The 18,167-nt window shown below is 40.9% G+C and overlaps 1 protein-coding gene across 13 annotated transcripts in view; it reads right to left on the bottom strand.

The window, feature by feature from the left end:
- chl1a (cell adhesion molecule L1-like a) overlaps positions 1-18,167 on the bottom strand; it is a 47,646-nt gene that overhangs the window by 12,888 nt on the left and 16,591 nt on the right. For 12 of the 13 annotated variants that reach the window (XM_030118235.1, XM_030118234.1, XM_030118233.1 and 9 more), the window contains exons 6-23: positions 16,609-16,779; positions 16,244-16,282; positions 15,947-16,058; positions 15,665-15,846; positions 15,397-15,531; positions 14,755-14,892; positions 12,828-12,939; positions 11,238-11,401; positions 10,652-10,817; positions 10,209-10,333; positions 9,456-9,560; positions 7,122-7,319; positions 6,908-6,978; positions 6,592-6,814; positions 5,282-5,397; positions 3,994-4,198; positions 3,234-3,356; positions 1,299-1,481 (exon numbers count right to left, since the gene is read on the bottom strand). In XM_030118235.1, the coding sequence (XP_029974095.1) occupies positions 1,299-1,481; positions 3,234-3,356; positions 3,994-4,198; positions 5,282-5,397; positions 6,592-6,814; positions 6,908-6,978; positions 7,122-7,319; positions 9,456-9,560; positions 10,209-10,333; positions 10,652-10,817; positions 11,238-11,401; positions 12,828-12,939; positions 14,755-14,892; positions 15,397-15,531; positions 15,665-15,846; positions 15,947-16,058; positions 16,244-16,282; positions 16,609-16,779 (2,568 nt within the window). The remainder of the gene's footprint in view (positions 1-1,298; positions 1,482-3,233; positions 3,357-3,993; positions 4,199-5,281; positions 5,398-6,591; positions 6,815-6,907; positions 6,979-7,121; positions 7,320-9,455; positions 9,561-10,208; positions 10,334-10,651; positions 10,818-11,237; positions 11,402-12,827; positions 12,940-14,754; positions 14,893-15,396; positions 15,532-15,664; positions 15,847-15,946; positions 16,059-16,243; positions 16,283-16,608; positions 16,780-18,167) is intronic. The other variant, XM_030118245.1, reaches the window with a different exon arrangement.

Below are 18,167 nucleotides of genomic sequence, written 5' to 3'. Positions count from 1 at the left end.
AGGTTGTTTTCTTTTTTTAAAAGCTAATTTAGACGATAAAGAAATGGGAAATTCTGCTGCTTAACTTCAAAATGAAATTAAAAAGGAAGCACGGCACTCCAGTTTTAGATGAATGCTGCTCAGCGTGCTATTCAAAAAAAAAAAAAAGAAGGTTTTATTAAACGCTAAATACGTCGTGACTCGACTAAACTGAAGGCTCCCTGTGTTCAACGTGTCTTCAGGTTCACATGGATCCTTTGCTGCAGGTCTGCTGAGTATTAACAGCCAGAGCCAATGGCAAACTGGATATGCACCCTTTTATATTCAAGCTATAGCAAATAAAAACATATTTTAATTCACCTGTTTTCATGAAATTCATTTTATAGATTATTATTAATTGTAGATTTTTAGGAACAATATCAACACACTCCATTTTGTTTGAAATGCACAACCCCAACTATCTTCGGTAAAAGGTTACCATCTCTAATATGCAAAAGGAATTCAAACTTTAATCATTTTTTGCCTCATTTTAGCATTACTGACAGCAGTGGTTTAAGATGCATCAAACTCATATTTATGGCAAAAGAAATCATGTTCTTTGCTTCAGTCGGGGTGCAGACACTTATGTAACTGAGCCCTTTGGTGAATGCAAAAGTTCTGTTTCAACTTTTCTGCTTATGCAAAAGTGAAAGAAATATATTTAACCAAATGAAAGCAAGCAAAAATAACTTTTTTTAACAAGCACATGCACAAATACACACTGTAGTTATTGTTGTAGTTGCATGTCTGTCAGTATGGATACAGCAGCCTAATCATAGTTTTGACTCATAAACTAAATTATTTTCCAGATTTTAAAAGAAACGGGCAATAATATAAGAAATATTAATACAATCCAGTTAAATTTTTGCACTCAGCCATCAATGAGGGAGAAAGGTAATGTCATCAGAGAAGAAACACTCAAATAAAGAGCAGATACCTGAAAATTCTACTTAATAAGCTAACAACTGCACACTATTGGCTTTGACAATAACTGTTCTCCTTGCATCGTTTGCTCTTCAAGAATTCCCTGCTAAAAAAAAGAAATGGGTGCATTTCAGGTTAATTTTCCTGCCGCAGTGTGAAACATTCTCCACAAGCAAGCCAACCTGAGGGGTACGTGTCTGTTTTCCTTTTTCATTGCCAGGATATTTGAATAATTCCACTTTGTGTGATTTATTGTTTTGCACTTATCAGTTGTGTGTTACTGTGGTTCAAGGCAATGCAAAAAAAAAAAAAAAAAAAGCCTCGCTACCATATTTGCAATGATTTTGACAACCCACCTTCTGCAGTCACAGTCCTGCTCTCCTCAGCCTGCGCAGGTCCACAGCCAGCCTGAGTGCACGCACTGAGGTGGAATCGGTAGAGGCTGCCCTCCTTTAGTCCCCAAAGTTGCCACTGAGTGGTGTCAGGCCCGCTGATGTTCACCTCTTGAGAATGTAACACCTCCAGCGAGGTCTCATTAACTGCAGAGAGAAAAGGAAGATGTCAAAATGGTTCCTGAACTGATCAACGCCAAAAAAAAGAGTCACGGCGGCTGGGTCATGTTGTGCATTAATGGAACAGAACTATAATGAGGGTCAATGGTGGAGGAAGGGGGAAGCATGAAGAGATGACATGCTAGCTCATGCGCATGAATATAGTGAATACATGTCGTGACAGGTGAGCCGAGGAGGAATACATTATGAAGCAGGGCGGGAGAAGATGAAAGGGGGGGAAATGGAGAGCTCAAGAGGATGAGGGGGGGAGTGTAAACAAGTGGCAGAGGATGAAAAGAGGAGGAGGAGAAGGAGATGAGGAAAAAGAAAAGCAGCAGGCGGTGGAAACTAAGAAGACATGAAGGAGGAACTGGGAAAAAAAAACCTGAATGGGGTAAAAAAAAAAAAAAAAAAAAAAAAATGAAAGTGCTGGTGATAGGAAGGGAAAACAAGCAGGGAAGAGGAAAACATAAGACGGCTAAAGGAGGAAATCGAAAGCGCAGCAATCAGGAGAAGCATTACATATCACTAAACATGCATTATAGATCAAAGTACAGTAAGTGTGTGGGTTGTGGGTGCAGCATACTCCGCCTGAAACACCCCTCAGTGGAGCCATGACTGCAAAACTGTTGAACTGCAGGTGAGAACCTGGGCCTTTGTGCCACTTTGCACAACTCGTGCATCCATGCAGACGCATTTCATGTTTCTGGTATTAATCGATTTCTGAAATAATCGCAAGGTGGTTTCATGAACCAAATACAGACATGTAACGGAACACCTTCTATCCACAAAACTTGAAATACACTCGAGTTACGTGACCAGCAGAGCACCACCACAAAAAAAAAAAAAAAAAAAAAAAAAAAAAAAAAAACTCCAACACCCACAGATTGCACTGTGTGGGAATAACTGTGTAAAGCCTGACATCTGATATGGGAAAAAGCAGAGAGGAGAAGGGGACTGAGAGTATTGAAGAGCTGGACAGACTCTGTGGGTGCGGGTGGAGGCGGCACAGGGCTGTCTCTGCCTTCACATTTTTCACAAAAGACCTCAGAAATGTCAGCCAACGAGAGTGTAGGCTCTGAAAACACAGGGATCGTAATGAGAGACCCTCGCTGACTTGCTCGCCCTAAAAACTCCTCAAGCAGTAAAGTGGAACCTTCTTCTTCTTCTTCTTTTTGGGAAGATGCAACCTTTCTGAGCGATAAATGCCAAATAATTATGCACCAGAAGCAAACACAGCACTGGACTAAATCATATCTTTTTAAGTAAACTTTGAATCCAAAAGGATCTCAGACAGGAAACACAGGTTAAAACCACAGTGTGAAGCAGCTTTCACAAAAGGGATGCTGCAAACCACACTGCAGGGTTCAGTGTTAAACACTGCCATCTACTGTCCCCTAGGATAACACACAAGAGCAGAGAGAAGCAGTAAAGAGACATCTTTAATGTCATAAACAAACAGGACACAGACCTTCTGTATGTGCAAACATACACCGGAGCATCCCACAGCCACTCTGTCACTCATGTGGCCTGGATGCTTTCCTTTTCTCACTCTCCCTTTCACATTGCGGCTCTCTGCTACACTTGTGTTTACACTTCGCCCACAACGCCTCACACCCCAGACTTAGCACTCGGCTACAGCTAAGAGAAAATTTCATAGGGAGAAGACCTCCCGTTAGCTCCAGGGGTCTGCTGCATGCGAGCCGTCGTTGCGTGCGGCGGAGCGGTGGGTGAACTTACTGAGATGGTACTGCAGGTGATAACCAGAGAGGACGCCATTAGCCTCCAGCGGTGGCCCCCACACCAGCCGAATGGAGTCTTTATGGGGGTCGGAGGCGGTCAGGATGGGCACTTGCTGTGGAACTAATGACACGACAGTCATGTTAATGCATGAAATGAACTGTGCTGCTTTCTACGGCCCTTAAATGTTACAAGCGAGTGTCCCAGGCTGTTATGTGAAATTATATTCAGTTCTTTGAAATCCTCGTGCAAAATAAATGAAGAAAATGCCGAGTTTTTACAGTTTCTGCTGCAAAAGATAGGCAAAATCACTCTTGATCATATACGTACACTATCAATATGTATTTAATGCACATGGCAGTACATCAGTCGCAATTCAATACCTCCAGTTCATCTATCAGTCACATTTGGAGGATGCTTTTACGAACTTCAAATCATTTAATAGGACAGTATTTCATAACGGCATGTAGAATGTCATAATGGATTATATAAGGCAGTAAAGTAAAAAAAAAAAGGTTTGAAATCACCTTCAATAAAATCCTTGGATTTCATTTATCAATTTCCAAGTATTTGAATGAGCACCTTGTTAAAGGTTAAAGTTCTTTGCCATCTTTTTTTTGCTTTACTGAGCCTGCAAGGTTGAATGATTCTGGTGAGTTTCTGTGTATTTTGTGAGAAGAGCATGCGTGGGTTGTTTAGTGTGTGTATGTGTGTGTGTGCGTGTGTGCGTGTGTGTGTGTGTGTGTGTGTCACCCCACACCTCCCTCCGGAGTACTGAAGGTGACCGGATCACTCTTGGGGCCGTTGCCCTTGTTGTTGAAAACGTTGACAGTGAGTTTGTACTCGGAGAACGGTTCAAGGCCCGGCACAATGGCATGACTCCTCTTCCCGGGGAAAGACATGGCGTGGTGCTCGTCTAAAACCTTGTTGGGATTCAGCAGACTTTTCCCCCGTACCCAGTGAACCTGCCACAGGAAAGTGACGCACAATGTTTAAGGAACGACAAGGTGAAACTGAGTAGCAATGTTACATCCATCTCTGTCACCTTTTTCAGTCTGCCGAATGCAAATTTCTTAGAAAAGTTGCTTTCACACCTTGAGGTGTTTATGTTGACCCAGTTGAGTTTTTGGCGTGACGTGACAGGACTGGAGACCTGTTGCTGCAACGCAGCTCTGCTGCAGCGTCAAAGCAACCGCAGTAACAGTAAAAGGCTCTTGTAGCGCGATCGGCTTGGCATTGTAGCCTGTTCCATGAGCGTATCATATATGATCAAACACTATGAAGGAAAATTATTGTAAAAATGTGACGTTTAAATTTATTTGATTATTCAGCCACTGCTGAATAAAAGTGCATTAGAGCCAGAAAACAAAACCATTGAAAGTTGTACCCTGCTCCATTCTAAGTGGCATATACCTTCAAAGAAAACCACCATCTTTAGCCCAATTTTAACAGGCATGATCCCACTACTCGTCCTGGAGCCCCTTAAGTTGTCTGAATGTAGCAGCTCAGAAGAAAATTAACACTTGTGACACACATAATGAGTATTTCTGTTTCTGTGCCTCAGCTTTTTCCTGCCCCATTAAAAGATTTGTTAAAAAAGGGCAAAAGAGACAGAACAGTGCGAGTAGTGTGTTTTTATCCGGGAGCTGTCTTTAGGTATGACACAATGGATCCATAAAAAAGGGGGTTAAACATCTCTCATAATGAGATGGAAAAGATCTAATTGCAGCAGGTAAAGGTAAAGACCCTTGAACCTAGAAACTATCTGAATGTTACCTCCAGGACTGTGAAAGTATAATTGCCTTCATGAAAAACACTATTCATTCAAGGTTAAAGAAATTGCAATATTAAAGTGTTATTTGTGGTTGAAGAAATCACCACACTCAAAACAAGTCAGCATTTCTATTCAATGAACGTGAAATTCTTACACAGCACAAATACCATGATGGGAGCTGAGACAAAAAAAAAATGTGTACACCAAATACTTCAGGGAGCTCCATTACATATAGGAAAGAATAAATATATAAATGAAGAGCTTTGAAACTCACATAATAGCCCCCCAGATGACCCCGCACTGTGGCGTATGGGACCTGGGTCCAGCTCACTCTCAGAATAGTGGTGTTGATCACCTCCACGGCAATGTCCCGCGGCGCCGCAGTCGGGACTGGATAGAGAAAGGAAAGGTCAGAAACAGGCCACCGCTGCTAAAACTCCCTCACAATAGAAGTCAACATATGAACAAAGAGTGCTGTACCTGTCTGGCAGAAGAGTATTAACCCTCTCAGATGACTACAGCCTCATTAAAAGACATGAATTTAAAGACAGACCATACCTTAACTACCCTTGTCAATCCACTTCCTCAGCAGTATCGTTTGACTAGTTCACTTTCAGAAAGCAGGGATCTACACATCACGGCACTGACAGTCGGGAAAAGACGGGAGCAAAGCAGACAGTACTAAGAGAAGCAGCCCTACAGCACGGCGCCTGTTATGATCTGTCAAACATCCAGCAGCCTCTGATACCAAAGTGGAGGTTTGACATCCGTCTCCTCTACAGACGTTATCTGCCACCTGCTACACACAGCGACAGAGGGAGGAGCAGTCACTACTGGACACCTGGACGAGGTTAAAACCCCACCAAAGAGGCGGAGGAGAAGAGAGGAACCCAACCTGACACATTTTCCCGCAGACAATGCCAAAAGACAACTGAGGACACGGTGAAAAACAGTAACACAAAATGTTTAGAGTGAGTCATGAGTTTTAAACAAAATGGTGTCAAAACAACTTGGACATTATAATAAATATTGTAGCAAACAATATTGTAATAATGGTGGAAATCTGGTGGAAAGCTGCTCATGGTGTAATAAGATTTTTCCCTGAATGAACTAAGTTATTACATTATTGGCTGGTTATTGACAGAGCATATAAACTTCTTTGTATTTTTACATGTAACTGCAGTTAATAATCTCGGGGTACATAAATAGAACAGCTTTTCTTAGAAATAGAAGTTTTTTGAAGACTGAAATTTGCTTGTCCAAAATGAGCACGCTCAACAGCGTTCTCATTAATTTGAGAAGTATTAGTCATGCTTGTTTGGTTATGTAAGGTCAAACTCATGCATACATGGATAATACTGAACTACATTACTGTGAAGTACTGTAATATCACGTCGTGGAATGTGCTCAAATAATGTCAATTTATGACATTACTGCCAAAACGTTTTGTTATTGGCTTGAATAGGTTGTTAGACAGGTATTAAATTATTGACCATCATTATATTATTACTTGCTGCATAGATAAATAAACCACATGAAACAGAAGCGATGAATGAAAGTTACTATTTAATGCCCACAACTCACCGTCCTCTCCGGAGTACCCAGTGACCACCTTCGGCTCCGGACCCCAGCCGTCGCTGTTCCTGCTCTGAATTTTGATCTCATAGGGGACGAACGTCGACGTGTTCCTCACGACGAACGAGTGCCTTTTCACCATGTGCTCCCTCCACTCGTCCTCCACCCCCAGCTTGCGGTAGCTCACCTTGTACTCAAGGCCTGGGCCGTTGTGTTCGATGGGCAGCAGCGGCTGCGGAGTACCGAGCACGGAGGGGACGGTTTTGAGAACGTGGGCACTTCGAGCGTTTTCAAAAAACACTAAGACGTACAAAAATAAACTTACCTCCCAGCTTATGTCCATCTGATATGGAAGGTGACCTTGGATTTTGACGTTTTCTGGGTTCCTTTCAGGAGCTTTTTAAAAGATAAAATGTTGTTGTTCAACACATGAATCATGTATTTACTTTGTTTGTGAGAATTTTAAGGGTCTTTGAAATCCAATTATGCAAAACACGCTCAACCACTAAGAGTTAATGAAAAAAGGAAATGAGTCTCACGAGCAGGAGGTGTTTCGTGTCTCCTCGTGGGCTCACTGGGGGGTCCGGGTCCCACGGCATTAACGGCATACACTCTGAACTGGTAGTTAAGGTGTCCGTGTAGCGCCAGCTCGGCTGTTGCCTGGTTACCGACTACTTTCTGCAGCTCCTTCCACCTTCCGGGCTCCCATTTGCTCTCCTCGTACTCCACTACGAATTCTGTGCTCGTGGGAAAGAGACTCACACAGTTAGACATTGCCACACAACCGCTCTACTCTTTCAATTGCTTCACTTTTTTTTGTTGTTGTTGTTTTTTATAGAAAAGCGGTGCAACGGAGTCACAAACATATTACTGAAAATAAACAGTAACGAGTTGGGGTTTTTTTTGTCAAATGGTGAAACAGGTTTTATTTTGGTCTCTCTGAATTAATCAGTCATTAAAATCCTATCTTTTAAACGAAAGCGCCTTACAGCACGCGCTCCTGCAACGTGGTGCACATTGTCAGCAGAAACCAGCATAACTGGTTCAAACAGAGTCAAATTTGTGACTTTATGAGAGGGCAAAAGACAAAAGCACCAAAACAAAAATAGCCCCAAATTTTGTAATGATTCAATTATTTTGTAATGATTGAATTCCCCAAACCAGAAGTTCAATTTCAATCCATTTCATTACTAGCGCTACAGATACTGTACCAACTCACAAACAATAGTTAGTATATTGTATGTGAAAAAAAGCATTGACAAAGTAAAAAATAATTGTTTACCGTATTTTGTACTTTTGAACTGAATCACATTTCTGAACATCGACTTTCTCATCTTTACTCGAGTAAAAAAGCAAAATCGGTACACTTCCCTGTATCCCTTATCTTAAGCCATCCTTTTTTATACACAAGTATTGTGATTTTTACTGAAATACAGACAGAGTATGTACTTTTCTCAACTCTGTGACGTAGCAATAAGTCACTTTGTGGCCCGATTTTTTTTTTAACAAAGCAGATACATTTTCTACGATCCAGTCAGACTGCTTTCCAGACAACATTTTATTGGAAACGTTTGACCGCTTTAAAAATTCCAATAAGTTTGGATGAAATGCATCTTTGGATTTAAGTGACACATTCCTCATTATAGCTTCAGTTAAAATCATCCTCATTACATGGTAAGGCGGCGGCAGCCGTGTCTCACGGCTTCTCAGTTTTTGGCTCTTCAGTTCACTGCTGTAAACACAATAAAGAACTATTCTATTCTGAAATATGTGTATTTGATGTTTCCATCTGTTTATTTGCAGGTTATAATTCTTTTTTTTTTTTTACAGTTATTGACACCAGGAACTATTCTTTCTGCTTTGTAGCTCCCATGCAAAGCAGGCAATGCACAATGCTGTGCATCTGTCTATAAGGCTACATTACTGCGCAGGTCAGCAGGTGGTGGTAATGTGCAAAGAAATGCAGCAATGCCTCAAAAGGTAGAAAGAAAGCCAATTACTTGACAGTGAATATGGAAGAAAAAATAAAATGCTATTCGTGAGAGATAGTGTATTCATCATGTTCACTGAACTTCAAGAATTCACAGAAGGTTTTTGGGGTCTGAACTTATAAAAAGACTAATTTCATTCCGTTTCTATATTTTTACAAAAATTTCACAACTTCTTTAAAGTCATGTGCGTACCTTTAATTTAATGAATCTCTTTAATGCATAGAGAGGAAAAAAAAAACCCAAGATGCCTCCAGGAAGTTATAAGTCGATGTAAATTCTTATGATCACTTGGTTCCAGAGATAAATTGGCTCATTTTCATCTTTGGAGTCTAAATCAGAGACAAAGCCGTCTTGCCAGGACCATCAGGACATCACAGCTATTTGCAGCCTTGCCTCATTTAAGAACTTTAGTTAACACTCATCAATGATCACAGCCGCAGAATCTGCTCCATCTCATTCCCACAGAAGAGATATGAAAACATTTAATGATTCACAGTAAATGATTTAGAATGCCACAAACACACGGATCCAAGGCTGTTTTTAACGGGAGAGTTAAAACGATACAGACTGAGAACTCTTCATGGAGCCATTTTTCATTCAAGCAGCCAAGCTGGTCAGTGTTGGTCCACGATTTCTATGAATTATCTGTACTTTGAAAGAATACTATAAAGTTTAAGTAATATTTTTCAGCCAGTAGCTCCAGTTTTCTGTTGGAGTGGCTTGAGTTGGCTGGAACAAGTGTGCTATGAAGTATCTCAATGCAAAAAAAAATAAATAAATCACATACATGTAGTAGAGCAAGCGTCAACTGCTGAAGAAGACTTGGTAAAAAGGGCTCAATTAACTACATTGGTGTGAATTTCAGGGTGAATATTTATTTACCTGTTACGGAGCTGTTATGATCGCTTCCAGGAATCCAAGACAGACTGATGTTACGCGGATTGCCATTTTCTGAAATTTCTAAATTTGTTGGAGCATCAGGAACATCTGCAGCACAAACAACGAAGTTAAACAGTCAGAGGCAAAGTTCACTTTGACAATCAAAATAAGGTGTGTGTGTGTGTGTGTGTGTGTGTGTGTGTGTGTGTGTGTGTGTGTGTGTGTGTGTGTGTGTGTGTGTGTTGGTCCTCACATTATAAAATCTTATTGTTATACAGTTTTTTTCCCCTTTTTTTCTTCTTGTTTCCTTTTTTCCTTTTTTTTTCATCTTCATTGTTATACAGTTAGTTCTTTGATGGTAGTAACATATTGTTGAACCTGATTTATTTTGTAATTTCATGACATCATCTTGCCATTTCCAATTAATTTAGCTCTCAAAATGTGCATTTTAATGAGAACAAAAAAAAAAAAACATCTTTGTTTATCTTTTTATGAGAATTTAATCTAAGGGACAGTGTGATGTTGAAATAATAAATTCCCCCTGACTCCTCAAGTATTCCTGCTTTTTAAAACTCATGAGCGGTTTGGTTTTTTTTTTTAAACCCTAATCCCTTTGTTAGGCTCAGGCTAAATTGTGGAAACCACTGAATTACACATCTGAACTGAAATGCACTGGGTTTTTTTTACCATTTAAATGACTGTTCACATCCTAAATATTCCCTGCTTTTGTTAATACTATGCATGAATCGGTCGTACCCAGTACTGTGAGCAGCGCGGTGGCAGCGTCTTCATCCAGGCTCGTTCGAGCGATGCAGGTGTAAACTCCCTGATCACTGAGGTTCACGTTCAGGATCTGCAGCATGTCGTCGTCCACAAAGTATCTGAGGATAAACAGAATTGTGGAGAAATGTTTTAAAATGTTGCAATAACTACTATCCAAGAAACGTGTTATTCAGTATTCAGAAGTGCAAACTGATTTTATGAGAGCAGCAGGGCGTCCAAAACCTGAGGAAAACTGCAGCGGTCAATCAGTTTATCAAACATCAACACTGTCCATCTCCGAGTCTTCAATCAAGATACAAACAAATCCCCTTGTATACTCTTTTGCTTTTGTGTGATTAACATGCAGAGACGCTGAATAAATCTATTTCGCTCAGTTTCACGTCTGAAAACTAGTTAATCAAAACACAAACACTTACCTGGAATTTTCCTCAAAGAAAAGTGGGATCTCCTCCCCGTCTTTCTTCCACACAACCTCAAAGGTGCCCCGCAGAGTTTTATCGTACTTGGCCTCGCACATGAGCTGGGCTGAGGTTCCGCTGACGACCTGCAGGTCCTGAGGTGGGCCGACTATTTTGGTCGGGTCTGAAGATGAAACGTGACGCGAATGACGAGAGCGCACCCAATAAACAGATCACATGATCTCATGAGACGAGAGGCTGCTATTATTCATGATGATGAGGATTAAGAGGTTTTTCCACATAGGAGTTTCAAAAGACCTGATAAAGACATACCAACTTCATTTTAACTATTAAACAGGATACGACAGATGACAAAATGAGATCAATCCAACTTTATGTTACAGTACATAGACTTTAATCTGCCTTAATTTGAAGTTGGTATTTCTCTTGAATAACGCAAAAAGAAGATTTTTCTCTCTGACATCAGCCGAGCCGGGCAGATATCACCTTTGGAAAGTGTTAAAAAAAAAAGTGGACCTGGCCACGTGTGCAGTGTCTGCTACACTAGGTCCATTTAAAGAATGCTCTAATAAGGCTGGCGTACCTTTCACATCCAGCACAGCGGTGACAGCCGACGTGCCCTCCGTGTTGTTGGCGACGCACACATATTTCCCACTGTCAGCTTTCTCTGTGCTAATGATTTTCAGGGACTGCTCACTTTCCAGAGCGAAAAACCGTTCTCCCTCAAGAGCAACGTCATCTTTGGACCTGCAGAGAGAAATTTTAAAGCCTTGAATAAAAAAAATAAAGTATTTGCACTTGATCACAACATCTATTCATTCTTTTTTTTTCCATACATGATTTATTCAAGTTAGAGGCACAGAACAGCTGCAGTGTGTTCCTGCTGGGTGAAAGTCATGGTACAGCATGCAAATCGCAGAGCAATCACAGATCAGACCTGCCAATCAGCAGCCGTTTGACTCTGAACTCACATTATAACCCTAGACATGCGTTTTCTCACACCAAGCTGCAGTTATTCACTCAAATCCTGACTTCCTGTGTTTCAAAAATGTTGTACTGCCTGCTATTTAGGCAAAAGCAGTCATGCACCAGTGTGGCACTATTACTACATACATATTATTATAGAAGAACTGCACTTTACATCACCTAATTCACTCTGAGTTCCTGATTTATCTTTGGTATAACACAGAATACCAAAACAAACTAAGAAAAGAATGCTAAATTCCCATAAAACCTTCACATTCTAAACAAGACATGAGTGAGTCTCGTCATCAAGCTGTCTTAGAGGATTAAATAGAAACACAATCAATGTTAATGTTTCTGTGTAAACAGAACCTGTTTTATACCTTGATCATTCATTAGATATATTTAAAACAGTGAATACATCCAAATAAATGGTGTTTTATTACTTTTACTTAAAACATTTGTTACCAGAATAAAGTGCTTTGAAAAGGAAAACTTCTCTTTTTTCTTTTTCTTCACTTTTATGACTATGATTTACTGTGATGTTTGAAAGTATCTCACACACACCCACACTCACAACTAACTTTCAGTCAAAATATTATACCGTTTAATCTACTGTATATATATTGAGATGATGGATTTTAATGCTCAGATATTTCCAAATTCACTTTTGAATAAATAACCTGGAAGTCTGAGCTGAAGCAAAAAATTAATCGAAGGAAGCCAAGCTTTCAACTGCTGATTAGATTTAAGCAAAACGTGAATAAATAGGAACAGAAGTTCGACTTTAAGATCCAGAGTGAGAAAGTGCTTCGTCACGGACCGTCGGAGATCCAATTTCTCTTTTGTGTAACTGTAACCGAGCTTCAGTGGTGGCTAATAGGATTTAATTAGCCCAGTTTCAAGGAAGGGAAGAGGATTATCTCATTAAACAGACATACAGTAAGTGTCAACATCTCTCTGTGACATGCAGACACCTGAAGCAGAGCGCCATTGATAGCGTGACTCGCTGCCAAATACTGTAAGTGTGTTGGTTCATGCTGTACTCAAGCCTTTAAGCTGCTTTCAATCAAACCACAGAAGCTCAAACACAGTGATGTGAGACAAACAACCACTGTTGTGTTTTGTTATTTATTTGGAGTGTACATGATGCGTGACAATGGTAAAAACTGCCCAAAACAATCAGAAATGTCGTATTTCACACACTTACCAAGAGATGCTGGAAGGTGGAGAGCTGAAAACGCTGCAGTTCATGTGAACATCTTCACCGAGCACCACAGCGTACTCCTGGTAGTCTCTTGTCAGGATGAGAGGAGCCATGTCTGAAAGCAGGGTGTGGGGGGAAGGTGTGGGGGGGGGGGGGGGGGGGGGGGGGGGGGGGGACCGCTAAATGTCAAATGTCGAGCAGAAGACATGACTGAATTATAGTTGTGTTTTCAGAGACGGACAAGACCACCGCGGGGGTTATAACTCTGCAAAATTATGTTGACATTTGTGACTGAGTAAATTATTAAAAGTCCAGAAGCTCAAATCCAAACTGAGGACATGTGTGATGAGGAGCGCTACACCCAGGAACACGATTTGATGAAGCGATGACACCTTGCTGAGGCTGAGATGAAGGAAATGATAAGGAATAGAACAGAATAACAGGAATAGCACGTAATTCAGATTTCAAATAATAAAAAGAAAATGTGGAGTTAAACCAAAAGGAAAATAACCAAATGTTCAAAGTGAACGTCGCAGGCAAATAAAAAAAAACAGACAAGGAACCTTAACTGGTTAAGAAAACAGTGACCGCGAGTTGATAATGAGCTGTGAGGAGACCAGAGGGGCTGAAGGAGCACCAGGAGTGTGTGTAGCAGTAGAAAGACCCACGTGGTGAAGGCCACATATCATGCATGGTGGGAAACAACAAAGTGCAGCAAACAGCTAGAACTGCAGCAAGAAGCATCAGCGATTCTTCATAGCAAAAAAAAAAAAAAAGGAATAAAAAAAAATCCAACCAGCTGATCCAGAGGTGATACCCTGTTTATCTGGCACTCTTCCATTTCTATCAGGTGCCTTTTCTCCAGATGGGGACTCGCGAGCTACAAGTTCTATTTATGGTTTAAATACATAACTTATACAACCTTGAATGTCAGGTCAATATATTTGAACTGTACAAAGTGAGGAGGAGCTGGCTTTTTTGTACCAGATAAATATGATGCAGCTCCGAAGGTTATTTTCACCTATTACAGATCTGCCCCATGACCATATGTGGCTACACAGAAAGAATAAAAGATATATATATACTGTATATCTGTAAAATGGATATATTCTCCAAAAATTTCATCGAGAAGATGCTTTTATCCAAAGCCGCTTTATATAAAGAGTAAAATTCAGGCCTTATCTTGATATATATGATACAAGCCATTGATGTGTGTGTTCAAAATATGAAATCATAGAAAATGTATTTTTAAAGAATTTGGGAGGAAAAGAGGCTCAAACTCTGCAGTTTTGAGCCTTCCTTAGCATTTGCAGTAGACTTTCAATCATCTTTTATTTATTTATTTTTTTTTTTAACATGATCATTCAGGCACTCAATAAATACTCAAATCCTGGCCGGGGGCCTTTCTGTGTGGAATTTGCATGTTCAGTTCATCTTTGTTCTCCCAGTGTGTGTGGGTTTCCTCCCACAGTCCAAAAACCTGCGCTGAGGGTCCCTGAACAAGACCCCCCGCCCTCACCAGCTCTTCCTGAGCCCCGAGCTTTGTGGCTGCCCAGCGATGGGTCAATTCTGTAGCAAGTATTCCCTCTGGGAGACTAAAGAGGGAATAATCAATACATTTTCATGAGTTAAGAATTGATATGAAAAATTATGACAGACTTTAAATACTACAATTTGGGAGTTTGACAAATCTTATATGGAGAAACTTTTTCATTGCATCTAATTTGTTGAGGTCTATTTGTACATTTTCAGGTAAACCTTACAAAACTATGGGATCGTTTTCTCAAATATATCAGCTTAATTCATATTTCCTGTAAGAATTAAAACAAGTTTAGGTAAATCCTCACTGGACGTCGATGCCAACATCTTCTATTGTTCCTGCTCGTGTGTCTCTGCTGTGCAGATTTAATGTCTCTCCAACAACACTCACTGATGACCAAGATGTTCACGTTGGCCAGAAGACTGCCGTGGACGTTGGACGCTTCGCACTGGTAGACAGAACTGTCCTCTGGCCTCACGTTATGAAGAACCACGGTGTCTTCCAGCACTCGCCTGTTCGAGTCGTCGTCTGATGAGACACACGTAACAGAACGTCAATAAATCGTCAACATGGCACCATCAATACGTTATTCAGGCTGAGAATGATGACAACATCTAAATATTCTTTCAAAGCATCTGCACCTATTAAGATTTATTCAGTGTCATTTATTAAATAGCATCTTTTTTAAAATTCCAAAGGCTTCATTATTGTTGATAATTGTTAATGTTATTGCATAATCGGAATAGTTGAGGTTTTATTGTAAAGTCTTTGGAGCTACATTAACTGTCTGAAAAGTGTTTTATCAATAAATAAAGACTGAATGATAGCAGAACTTCTGCTCTTGCATGTGCTAGAGAGCATAGAATTACATTGGGTTGTATTGTGCGTGTGTGTGTATCCTTGAGTTACACTAACAGCTGCTTGTCACATTGAACTCTCGGCTCTGCGACTGAAGTCCGGTGCAGCTTGCACTGTCCTCCTGGCCAGTGGCGAAAGACGAATGAAACCGCAGCTGCAATTATTTGCACTCACCTCTCATAATTTCTCCATTCCTCCTCCAAGTGATGACCGGCGGTGGCTTTCCACTGACGGAGCACTTGATGTGAACATCAGACCCGCTGACGGTCAGCTGGCTCCGGGGAGGCTCTGTCAGCCACTTTGGTGGCTCTGGAAGACATTAAGACTCACATGTTTGCCTCATTTGAAACAAATGCCATCTCTGTGTTAACAGCTTTCTCTTTGAAGCAGGAGCGAATGTAGCCAGGAACAAATGTATAATCATCCCATGATGTTGACTAACCTTCCACTATGACATCAAAGTAGTGGACGGCCTTCCCAGCAGAGTTTTCAGCTGTACACATGTATTTCCCCTGATCCCTTTCTTCCACAGCGGGAATGCTCAGCAGCCTTTGAAAGTTGCTCAGTTTCACCCGGCCCATCATGTTGCCTCCCATTTTCATCCACGTTACGTTCGGAGTTGGACTACAACATGAAACAGCTTCATGTTAATGCTCGCAATTGATATGATAATCAGCGAAATGCAGAGGGTTTCAATCACATGGTTGCAAGTGTGCACACGTACTATCCTTCTGGAATACATTCAAGCTGCACAGCTTCTCCCTTCAGAAACACCTTCAATGTCTGAACACCAGAGGGCAGCAGCAGGCTGGGTATTCTCACTGGGGGGGCTTCAGCTGCAATCAGCACAGAGAAGAGTGTTCCTCACTGATAGGTAGGATTTTACTCACTGCTCATCTAATCTGCACGCAGGTTTGCACTCAACGGCTTGCTTTTAGCAAAGTGCTAATGGACTCTGCTAACTTCTCCTTTGTTAAAGATGTTCGGATTTTCACCGCGAAGGATTTGAAGTGTCACTCACCCACTTCACCGCTGTCGGAGGATCCATTGTCGGTTTTTACTGGAATGAAAACAAAACACTGTGAAGGTAATGCAGGCAGTGATAGGGATGACTCATTTTCATGAGCATGTATGATATAACTCAATCCACTGTCATAACAAGACAGACTTCCCCGGAACATAAACATGACAAGACAAGCCTGTCTTGTGGTATGCAGTAGGGCAATACCCTGCAGAACAGCATAAATACCTGGAAAAACATCCAAATGATTTTTGACGGTGTGAATGAATGGATTTAGTGTTAATATTCATACACTGTGTCACGCTATTTGAGTATAAACTTAAGAAGTGGCTTTTTGAGCCACACCAACTTTGCCATAGACCTACAGCTCTGGACTACGACGGCCATTGCAGTTTTCTGGACGATGGTGCGTATCGTTGGGAAGGCGGCAAAGCAACAGTAGTCTGGACGACTGTCTTTCTGCAAGGCATTAGAGAAGTACAGGTTGCCATCAGTTCCCATGGAAACCCTCTCATCCTGCTCAATGTGTTGGAGATCTGGAAAACAACATATATGTATTAGAAACAGGACAACGTGAAACTGACATTTACATTGCCCTGCAACACGTCACAGAATCTCTTCACTTCAAATATAATTATCACACGATGACAGGAACTTTAAAACCAGGTTACATGACGACAAACTAGTGGAATCTAACACAGATTGGATAATAAAGGGTATATCCTACAGCGTTTCCCTCTATAGCCCTGGTGAACTTGTAAGTGCTGTATCGCAGCATGACTGGTTTATATGGTGTCATTATTGAAGATTTGGGTCAGTGATGCACTGTCTAACCAGCACATGCAAAGGGTTTCATTGAAGGGATCGCCTGAAGATGTTGGTTGTTTTGTTTATGCTCCATGAAGACTCACAATAACATGCTCTGATTGTGTTTGTTTTATGACATTTAAATAAAGATGGGTTATTGATACAAATAAAGTTGTATATTCCTGGTCATATGCAGAGCAGATTGTACCAGATTCTCATTATAGGCGGGTTTTGTGTTATTTAGGATGAAGATTATTCCATAAAAGTAGAATACATTTAAAATTCAGCTTAAAAACTGATCATTTTAAACCCAAACGGAATAGAAAACACATTTTACCCTCAAGTGTTTTAAGCTATTCCGTCTCATGCCCATGGGCCTGTCCTCCTCAGCACCTAAAAAGTGTTTTTCTCTCTGACATCAGTCATGTTTGTTGGAGGCAGCTGGGAACCTTCAAGGGGTTGGACAGAAAGCTCAGCCCCTATTGACGGAGCACTTCAGACAGAGCTGAGGTGACCTTTTACAAAGTAAATCACTTTGCCTGGCAGGGGTGGGAAAAAGAGTCCTGATGTGAAGTAAACCTGTGAGCCTCAAGTGTATGGTCTTCTTTATCTGTCCTTATTGTTAGTCCTAACTGATAGCCTGTGGGCTGGGAGGACAGCCTTCTGCCTCCTCCAACACAGCTGGCTTCACCAGCTTGTGTACTTTCTTTTGTCCACGAGAATCTCCTGAAATGGACATTTACTGCAGGAAAACTCTCATCTTTATGTCATGCAAAGCGCTCACCCAGTAAAAGTAAACAAATTCCTTATGAAACTTCACACTCGTTATCAATAATTACCTCAATTTAAACACGTCTCAGTAAAATCTGAAATACTTAAGTGTCACACTTTTTATGCAACAATCAGCTGAGTGTGAAAGAAGATAAACAAGACTAAGATTTTACTTTAGATTACGAGCTTTTTGCACACCTTCAAACCCACTTGTGCAGAGCAAAACAGAGTGAAGATGTTCCAAAATATTATGATTGCCTAAGCTCTCTCTATACCTACAGGCTATTTCTACATCTCTGAGAGTAGCAGCTTCAATTAAGAAAAACATTTGCATGTAGATTTGTCA

The sequence above is a fragment of the Salarias fasciatus genome, chromosome 20, assembly GCF_902148845.1.
Source record: "Salarias fasciatus chromosome 20, fSalaFa1.1, whole genome shotgun sequence".
Taxonomy (NCBI): domain Eukaryota; kingdom Metazoa; phylum Chordata; class Actinopteri; order Blenniiformes; family Blenniidae; genus Salarias; species Salarias fasciatus.
This window is presented reverse-complemented; position numbering and strand designations above follow the sequence as displayed.